The sequence below is a fragment of the Malus domestica genome, chromosome 13 (genome assembly GCF_042453785.1).
Source record: "Malus domestica chromosome 13, GDT2T_hap1".
NCBI lineage: Eukaryota > Viridiplantae > Streptophyta > Magnoliopsida > Rosales > Rosaceae > Malus > Malus domestica.
In genome coordinates this window covers 10,382,243-10,393,314 of record NC_091673.1, presented here as the reverse complement: position 1 = coordinate 10,393,314, position 11,072 = coordinate 10,382,243, and the positions used below count along the sequence as shown (strand labels likewise).

At 35.2% G+C, this 11,072-nt stretch overlaps 1 protein-coding gene across 1 annotated transcript; it reads left to right on the top strand.

Moving 5' to 3' along the window:
- The first annotated feature begins 223 nt into the window (after positions 1–223).
- On the top strand, positions 224–754 carry LOC114820363 (vesicle transport v-SNARE 12-like). Its single transcript, XM_029090963.1, has 2 exons — positions 224–268; positions 416–754. The coding sequence occupies exons 1-2, from the start codon at positions 224–226 to the stop codon at positions 752–754; spliced, it is 384 nt and encodes a 127-aa protein (XP_028946796.1).
- Positions 755–11,072: the final 10,318 nt, after the last annotated feature.

The window sequence follows — 11,072 nt, the reverse complement described above, 5'->3', positions numbered from 1 at the left end:
TGCCGTTGTTTTTTTTTTTTTGTATTATTACCCTCTGATAAGGTTTATACAGATGTCTCCGAGAGATAAAAAATAAATTACATCATACATCTGTCAAAAAAGTAAATCATATCATTCTGGTGGGGTGTTTATTCCTTGCTTTTGCTTTCTCTTTTGCTTTCTGCTTTTGCTTTCTTTTTTGCTTTCTCTTTTCCCTTTTCTTTTCTCTTTTGCCTTTTGGCAGATGGCAGACAAGGCCTGGCAACGTGAAAGTGTCGCGAAGTTGCACGTTATGCTGTCACTTCTTTTTCTCTTTTTGCTTTTTCATTCTCTATGTTCACTGCACCTTTCTCTCTGTCTCTTTCTTGAAAATGGTGATGGTGGATCAAGAGAAGGTTGAATCGATTCGAACTTTCTCGAAGCCAAAAACTTACAGCTAAGCGTGAAGGCGGTGCTTCTTGCCAAGCTAAGGGAAGATAAATATGATCTCAATAAGTTGAAAAGGGAAATCAAGAGAGTTGCGTCGCCTGATGCCACTCAGGCTGCTTACGATGAACTGCTGGAGGCAGGAATGGTTGATATGCATGCGGTTTCTTCTGATCAAAGAGAGAGAATGGCAATGTCTGTTGAAAGATTAACTGAATCAAGTGATAGAATCACACAGAGCCGTCCATCTTGCTCCAACCTCAGCCTCGCCGCGAGCAGTTTCTTTTCCTCAGTTTTCAACAGCCAAACAGAAATTGCTCCTTCTTCAGACACTGACATCGCTGCGTAAAGACAGAAAATGATGTTAATGGATCTGAATGAATTTTATAGCGGGATATTTCGTTGTCGGTATGCAGTCCGTCGATATGTAGGGGTGGGTTCGGTACGGTTACCGTACCAAAACCCTCGTACCAATTACCGTACCAAATTTTCGGTTTGGTAAAATCTATTACCATTACCATACCAAACTTTCTGTATACCGAAGTTCGGTATTGCCAAATGTTCGGTTGGCATGGTATGGCAATGGTAATTGCCACTTTATTTTGAGACAAAATCTGTTTTTGCTTTGTTCAACATTTCATATTTTGTGCCTCTGTAATAAGACAAAGATATATAAACCAAATGCATAGACGGAAGAAAATTCTCATAACAAGTGCCCAAATGGATTTTGGATTTCCACCTTCAAATGGATTTACAGCCGCATGAAATGTTGATGAATTACTTGAAAATTATAAGCCTAAAACAAAGAATGGAAACATAAAGCAGTAATTGAAATTGTAGCCTAAATTCATCTATTATTCATCATTCATAATTCACACACACAATAATTCAAATTATGCATCAAAATGAAAATTAAGCTTACAATCCAAATAGAAGTTACAAACCAAAACAAATAGAAGTTAACAATCCAAATAGAAGTTAAAGTTTCAAACCAAAGGAAAATTGAAACTAAACTTCAAAAGGTAAAATTCATTGATCAATTCTTCAAGTTTAAGATGTCGAAGCTTTTGGAGGAGGCATTGAACTTGTAGAAGATTGAGTTTGTGTCAAGCCTATATTACAAACGAAGAAAACATATTAGTAGCAAGAAGAATTAAAGTTGAAAACCATTTAACAAACAAAGAAAATATATTATAATTTATAAATATGTGTTATATTATAATTATATATTATATAATTTATATAAATTATATATTATATTAAATTTTCGGTACGGTATGGTAATACCGTGGTAATGGTATCCATTACCAATACCGTACCACGAACTTTTGGTACGGTACAATACCGTACCATTACCGTTGGCACAAAAAATTTGGCGCAAAATCGGTATGGCACGGTTGGCAATTCGGTTGGTATGACAATTTGGCAAAAAAATCCACCCCTATCGATATGTAGTCAACTGTTTGATGCTGACCGGCTCACGCATATGCCAGTGCAGATTCCCTAGGATCCCTTCTGAACTCTTACTCTGTCATTTTCGCAAGCACTTGGTACGGTAGATCTCTCTTCGAATTCCTGCCACCAGAAGCTTTTCTTCTCCGCCGCTTCATAGTGATGATGGGCTTCTGAGATCGACTTGCACCTCACAGTATAAAAAAAAAAAAAAGCACAAGGAATCCCCCAATAAAAGCAAGTAATACCTACGAGTGAGACCATGAGGGTTTCCATCCTCATCAAGAAGCCTTTCTTCTTTAATGGAACCAAACTGATCCTTCTATGGCTTCCAACCCTTGCGGCGGGAACCATTACTACGACTGCTCTTGCTGCGGGAGTCGGAGAAATGAGTGGAGGCGGACTCCCGAGAGTGAGGACCAAGAGAAGAGTTGGAGTGGGAGCTGAAACCGGAGCTGAAGACGGTGTCGTTTTGGCCTTGAGCGGACGACCGTGTTGGGGTCGGGCTTCATGTAGTTGTTCTTGACCAGGACGAGCTCGCCGGTGTCCTTCATCTTGTTGAGGTGGTGCGCGAGGAGGGTCGTGTGAGATTCCGGCAGATCTCGGTACGTTGACTCGATGTGCTTGCGATTACGGACTTGCTTGACCCGTAACTGTCATTCAGGGCCTCGATTGCCGCCATAATCATCTCTGGGTACTGGGGGAGAGAGGGAACTAGCGGCGGCGGTACTGAAGCTTTTGTTGGAGTTCTTTGTCGCCATGAAAGCTTCCTCACTAGAATCTGACTGGGAGATATTTTGAGTTTTGGGTTTTAGGATTTTGATTTCTTTGACCCCCCAAATATGGATTCAGATTGGAAAATGTGCTAGTACTGACTACAACTAAAGGGAGAGAGAGAGACAAGTTACTGGGTTTCTGAGTTTTTTTTTGTGATTTTGCAGATTCACGGTGGAGGTGAAAAAATGATAGAGAACCGACATAGTTTTTCGTGTCGATTCCCACAGACGGCGCCAAATGTTGATGCACAAAACCGGAGGTCTTGGAACAACGTAAATTCGACCGTGAATATGCAAGAAATGTAAATAACACAAGATGTCTCGTGGTTCACCCCAAGGTTTGGGCTACGTCCACACTGATTATTGTATTTCTCTAAGAGGTGAGGGGGAGAGATTCAAAGCCTCTGAGGGAGAGAGTGAGGTCTCTGATGGCCTAGGAATTGGCCTCCCCTAATTGTGAGGGTGAGGAGTCCTTTTATAAAATAAGGGCTCCTCACTTATTACATATTTGCCCATTCCTTTATTACATAATTACATTTAAGTCCTCCAAGTATGTATACGATATCTAAATACGGAGGCCCTAAGTATGGTACAAACAATATCAATAAAGACTCAAACTGTTATTTTGCTTTTATTTACACCACCAATTAATTATTGAAATTTTCTTATGGGTTTCAACAACAACAAAATTGCTTATGGGTGCATTTTAGATTATTTTATTTTATTTTTATAATATGAGTACATTTATATAATAAAATTTGGGTATATTTTGTCACATCCCAGTCTCAACTCCGCCGTAACACGATATTGTCCGCTTTGGGGCCCGGCCACGCCCTCACGGTTTTGTTTCTGGGAACTCAGACGAGAACTTCCCAGTAGGTCACCCATCCTAGGATTTCTCTCGCCCGAACTCGCTTAACTTCAGAGTTCCGATGGAATCTAAAGCCAGTGAGTTCCTAAAAAGCCTCGTGCTATAGGAGGTTGGCATGTACATATAAGGCACATCACCTCCTATCTGTTGGTCGATGTGGGATGTTACAATCCACCCCCCTTAGGGGCCTGACGTCCTCGTCGGCACACTTGCACCACACGGCAGAGTGGCTCTGATACCATTCTGTCACATCTCAATCTCAACTTCGCCGTAGCATGATGTTGTTCACGTTGAGTTTACCATTCCCTCAAGGTTTTGTTTCTAAGAACTCAGACGAGAATTTCCCAGTGGGTCACGCATCCTAGGATTGCTCTCGCTCGAACTCGCTTAACTTCGGAGTTCCTATGGAACCCGAAACCAGCAAGTTCCCAAAAGGCCTTATGCTATATAGAGGTGGGCATGTACATATAAGGCACATCACCCCCTCTCCGTTGGTCGATATGGGATGTTACATATTTTCCCTATAAAAATTGGTACATTTATGTTAAAATGTGGGTACATTGCACGTACAAAAATTTGGAACATTTTATACAAAAAAATGGGCATTTTCATATACATTAAATGGGTACATTTTATATAAAAAACAAGAGGTAGATTTTATTGTAAACATGAAATTTTCCTGAAACAAACAAACAAGAGCAACGTGCACAAAATAATATTTGTATTTGATGATTTTTTTTTTTTTGGGTTACAATCTCTCTCAAATTTGATCCTCTGATTCGATCTCCGTAAGGTGTTGATTTGTGGATGTGCGATTGATCCAATGGTCGTCGAGGCTTGATCTTGGATGAACGTTCTTCAAGGGCCGTGGGCTTGATCTTTGAAGGTGGATTTGAGTGGATCTTCAAGGAGCCGTTGGGGCTTGATCTTGAGGATGAGTGTTTCTTCAAGGGCCGTTGAGGCTTGATCTTGAATAACTGTGATGAACGGATCTTCAAGGGCTTTTGGGCTTGATCTTAAAGAACAGTGATGAACGGATCTTCAAGGGCTTTTGGGCTTGATCTTGAAGAACGGTTGGATGTATGGATTTGTCGACGTAGTTGATCCAAATGGCCATTGGGGCTTGATCTTAGGATGAACGGATGATGAACGATGAACACTTTCTTCAAGGGTCGTCGGGGCTTGATCTTGAATTGGTGGAAGTTCTTCAAAGGCCTTTGGGGCTTGATCTTGAATTGGTGGAAGTTCTTCAAATGGTCGTCGGGGCTTGATCTTGAAGGTGGATGATTGTTGATCCAAGGGTCGTCGGGGCTTGATCTTGGAAGAACGAAGAACGAAAAGGGCTTTCTTGATTCTTCGGGAACCTGGATGCTTGAGAGCTTCGAAGTTTCAGAGTTTCAGAGCTTCAAGGTTTTGGTGTAATATGAATTGGTGAAATGAAATGAATGAAATTGGCTTCTATTTATAGAATTTTCCAAGGCCTAATTTTGAATATAATATTCCAGATGAAATAAGTCGTTTCTGCCAGGTGTTGACACGTGTCCTGTTTGATGACTTTTCCGACTCATTTCAATTTTTCGTCGAGTCACACGCTACGTGTAAAATTTATGTAATACATGAGCGTTGAAACTTTGATTTATCGGTCAACATTTATTTACCAAAATTTCGATGTCTACATTTATATAAAAAAAAAATAATGAGTACATTTTAGATTAAAAAATAAGTAGATTTTACATTAAAAAATTGGTACATTTTACATAAAAGGAATGGTACTAACAAAACAAAAAAATTGGTACATAAAGTGGTACATTTTTAAATAAAAATGGATACATTGTAAATAAATTACAGGTACAAATAAAAGTTTAAAAAATGGGGGCATAAAAAGAAATTAATATATGGGTACAAATTGAAACTGAAAAGAAAATTGATACAATTTTTTTTTTAAAGCTTGCAAATTAAAAATGGGTACAAACTAAAAGTAGAAATATATGATACAAAGTTTAGCTATAAATATAAATATAGCAAATGTAAAGTTTCTAACACTAAATGAATATATTTAGAAATTTAATTTAATTAAAAAGAAATAAATTTAATTATTTTTACATATTTTATTATTGAAATAATTAATGAGGTTCATAAAACCTAAGGATCTTGATTAAAAATTGAAAAAGAATAAAATCTTAATCAATAGAATAAAAAAAAAAGAATGAAAGTCTAATTTACCCTTTAAAATAATACCAAAAAATTATGAAGTTTTAAGTACTTAATATTATTTTGAGTGGATCCCATGTATTATTGGAAGTCAGTATTTTGTGAGGACTCGGTCTTTTGAGAAAAATGATGCGTTATCCATAGCAAACGACATGATCCTAAAAATAACACTTTAATCCACGTCATAGACACCCACACGGAAAGGAAACTCGTTTTTTCTACAAGTTAATTATTTAATGTGACCATTGAAAATTATGTATTGGATTTTATTAATTATTGTCTTGTACCTTGAATAACAAAAATAATAGGGTTAGTTTAGTTGGTAAGGGCGTGCTTGTGGTTAATCAATAATTTAAGTTCGGTCTCTGTTTGCAGTTCTCGTTGGTGAGTGATTTGTAAATTTATACATAAATTCATACTAATGGTAGCGGACAATTTGGTGTCATGCAAAAGTCATTCCTGCTTGAGATTGTGAGTATGCCTTTTGGTTGTGAGAATAGTCAATTTCTTCCTAAATTCTTGTTAACAAAAAAAATAAAATAAATCTTCTGAATTGAAAAATGGGAAGCATATTTTATATCTTTAGTTTGAGGCAAATATACAAAAAAAAACTCATGCTCCTCCTTTTAGAGTGTTCTATTTGTTGCCCTTTGGGATGCGACGATGAACTCGATGTTGTCCTTTGAGTTTTAAGAAAATATAAAGAGAAGATAACACAAAAGCAATTGAACAATGGCCACGGTATACTCCGTGGCGAATAAAAGTGGCGGACAAGTCAATCTTGATAAAAAATGAAAAACAATAAGGTTTCAATTAATGAGAAAAAAAAAATGAAGAATGCGAATGTAATTTATTTTAAAATGAGACTTATATCACCGATAAGTTTAATTGTTCGTAAAAAGTTTGTTGTTATACAAGATTTGAGGCTTCCAACAAATTATCAAAAGAAAACAAGCTACATACACTATTTTAAAAAAAAAAAAAACCGCTCAAGTTACAAGTTCCTTGCACCGATAGAACTTCAACGGTATAAAACACTACAGCACAATGGATCTAAAGATAGATTCCCAAAATTATTTAGCTAATAATAGAAACTTGATTAGGAGACAAGTTTGTATATCGAGTTATCCATATTGGCTTATTCTATGAGTGCCATCGCATCTCACGTTCAATCTGTATAGGAAGATATACATAAAATAATACAGGGAATTATAAAATAGGTCAACGAAATGTTTTAAAAGTCATTCATTTTGAAAAAACATACGTAGCTTACATGGTTATTAGAAGTTTTTACTCTTATTTGAAATTCGTATTCGAATTCTCGCTCCACCAATATCATTAACTTAATAAAGCAATATATATGTTTAATCTATATATGAAGCTATAAAATAATACGAATTATAAAATAGATCAACGAATTGTTATGAAAATCATGCATGTTGAACTTAGAAGGGTAGCGGTATTTGAATAGAAAAATGCTTGAAAGACTCATATGAGGTTTTGGGTGATGGGTGTTTTTTTTTTTTCCCTAATTGCTTCAAAGTATGAGTAAATGTTAGACAAATATCAAGTGGAATCAAATCAATCATTTAGGGTTTTGGATGGTACCTATAATTTAGGTAACCATTAAAGATAATAATCATAGTTGTGAGCCCTATGATCTTGCATGCATATGCACCTGTCATTTCTATCGACTCTTTCCAAGCACAGTGGCATCTAATAAATCTCTTAATTTATTTATTTTTCTTCATCAAATTTCATATTTGTATGTCAAATGGGTAGGTCTGACTGCTGAATGTATGCAAAAACCATGTTCTTTCTGGTTTCGATTACTCCTTCTTTTAATTACATCTTTAAAAAAAAAAAAACAATAAATGAACATTTTTGTTAGGAGAAAATTTTGATTCGCGATCGTGGTAGCATATAAGATAATAATTTTAATTAAAATATTATTTACATCATAATATGCATAGAAAGAAGGTAAATTTTAATAATTTTTTAAATAAAATTGTACCAAAATGTGTATAGAAAGATGAACATAAGATAATATATTCAGCAGGACAATCTTGGTCAGCCAACCCCCAAATGATGGGATTATGTGAATAGAAAGTTGTTCACTACTTAGTACTATAATTTAATAATATTTTTTTTAATTAAAAGTAAGAGATCTTAAATTGATTTTTATCCAAAATAAATAATAAAAGGCAGCCACAAAACCAGATTAATACAAGTGTCATATTTACTCATCAAGAGGTTTATCCTTTTCTTTCTAGCAACATAAGCAAAAGAGAGGGTCATCGGTCACAAGATCGATAATCTAGGTCCTAACTATTATTATTGTTATTATTTAATGTGATCTTTGAAAATTATGTTTTGGATTTTATTATTGTCTTGTACCTTGAATAACAAAAAAATTCTTCTAGATGCCAACGAGGTTAGTTCAATTGGTAAGAGTGTGCTTGTGGTTAACCTCCAATCCAAGTTCGGTCTCCGATGCCAGCAGTTCTCGTTGGTGGACGATCTGTAAATTCTTACGTAAATTCATACCAAGGACAACTGGTAATTAGGTGCCACGCGTAAGTTCTTCCGGCTTGAAATTGTGGTATGCTCTAACGCTAGTGGCGAGATTAGCCAATCTCCCCCTAAACTTTTTGTTCAAATAATAATAATAATAAAATAAAATAAAACTTTGGATTGGAAAATGGAAAGCATATTTATCTCTTTAATTTGAGGCAAATATACAAAAAGAACTCATGCTCCTCGTTGTAGAGTATTCTATTTATATTTTGAACACAAAATAATATCTACATTAAGAGGGTGGGAGAGTGAGCTAAGCCTTACAATGGGCTTGCCATAATAATGTGGTTCAACTTGTCTTTGGCGAGAATTCTAATCTAAAACATCTTACTTACAAGTAAAGAAGAGTATCATTAGACCGGAGTACTAAGTGGCTTTAGAGTATTCTGTGATGCCACGATGAACCTTTGAGTTTTAAGAAAATATAAAGAGAGGATAAGACAACAATTGAACAATGGCCATGATACACTCCGTGGCAAACAATAGTGGCGGATAAGTCAATTTTGATAAAAAAAATGAGACAGAAATAATGTTTCAATTAATGAGAAAGAAAAATAAGGAATGAGAACCTAATTCTAAAATGATACTCCTATCACCGAGAAGTTTAATTTAATAGTAAAAAGCGCGGTTGTTATACAAGATTAGACATATCTAGTAAATTATCAAAAGAAAACAAAATACGTACACTATCAAAAAATTCAACCACTAAAGTTACAAGTTCTTTGCAACACCGATCGAACTTTAACTTTATAAAACACTACTACATGATGGAACTTTAGCTGATCATAGAAACTTGATTGGGAGACAAATATGTATATCGAGTTATCCATATTGGCCTATTCTATGCAATCATATTTAATATGTTATTTTTTGCTTTCAGTTTCGTTTGGAAGCTAAATAAAATGAGTAAAAAGAATTTGTCGGCACAGACCAAGCAAGGTGGTGGAGTAACATGGCAGCTCCATGAGTGTCATCACTTCTCACGCTCAATCTGTATAGGGAGCTATAAAATAATACAGAGAATTATAAAATAGATCAACGAAATGTTTTGGACGTACGTCATGCATTTTCAAAACTGTCTGTATAGCTCGCGTGATTATGAGTATTTAATCTTATATTTAAATTTCGTGTTTGAATTCTTGCTCTAGCAATATCTATTGTTTAATAAAGCAATGTATATGTTTTAATGTGTATAGGAAGCTATAAAATAATACAGAGAATTATAAAACAGATGAACAATATGTTTTGAAAGTCAAGAACATTGAATGTTCTAAAAATCCTCTTCTAGGCGCTAGGCGGCTGACCATCGTCCCGATTAATGCCTAAGCGTTTGAAAATTAAGAAATGACGCCTAGACCTACTGAGGCACCCGCCTAAACCGCCTAGGCACCCGCCTAGCCCTCTCAGACCCGCCTAGACACCTGCCGAAGTTGCAACTCACTTAGATAGAAAATAGAGAACTTTCCTTTTGCATTTTATTATTTCCAATAAATTGTAAGAGACTTATTGAACACTTAAATAAACATACATTATATGTTTGCTCCTCATGTTTTCATTATGTTCCAATACTCTTCATAATATACATGTCATTCTATTTTCTAACTAGTTTATGATAAAAAAAGAGTAAATTGTAGCAATGGTCCCTCAACTTTAATCAAATTAGAGTAATGGTCCCTCAACTAAAAATCCATTACCATTGGTCCCTCAACTTATCAAAATGTGTAGTTATAGTCATTTTCATCAATTTCGTCAGAATTTTGTTAAAATAAGTTATATTGGAATAACCATTCATATAATTAGGATCCCTCAACTCATTAAAATGTGTATTTGTGGTTATTTTCGTCAACTACGTCAAAATTTTTGTCAAAACGAGTTATGTTGGAAGGACCATTGCTACAATTTGGTTAAAGTTAAGGGACCATTTCTCCAGTTGAATTAAAGTTGAGAGACCAATGGTAATAAATTTTTTAGCTGAGGAACCATAGCTGCACGTTTTGATGAGTTGAGGAATCAATGGTAATGAATTTTTAGTTGAGGGACCATTGCTCCAATTGAGTTAAAGTTAATGGACCATAACTACAATTTACTCGATGAAATTATAAACATACACTTATTTACACGAAATACAATAGATTTACTTAAATCCGCATACGCGTTAGGCCTGCCGCCCGACTAGAGCCTAACGTCTTTTAGAACCTTTGAACTTAGATAGATTACGGGTGTTCCAAAAAAAAAAAAAAAGAAGATAAATTACAAGTGTTTGAATAGAAAAATGCTTGAAAAACTCGCATGAGATGATGAGTTAAAATTTTCCCAATTGCTTCAAAGTATGAGTAAATGTTAGACAAATATTAAGTGGAACAAAATCAATCATACAGGGTTTTGGATGTTACCTATATAATTTAGGTAGTCATTAAAAATAATAATCATAGTTGTGAGTACTATGATTTTGCATTGCACATGCGTCTCATTTCTATCCGCTTTTTCCAAGCAAAGTGGCATCTAATCAATCTCATAATTGATTTATTTTTCTTCATCAACTTTCATACTTTTATGTCAAATGGGTAGGGCTGACGGCTGAATATGCACGCAGAAAGCATGTTCTGTCTAGTTTTCAATATTCTTTTAATTACATCTTTAAAAAAACAATAAATGAACATTTTGGAAAGGAGAAGATTTTGTCATTGCTATCTTTTATGGTAAATACTTCCTTTCCTACCTTCCATATTGTTGTGATCAGATCTGATCAGATCTGATCTGATTAATCATGTATCACGATC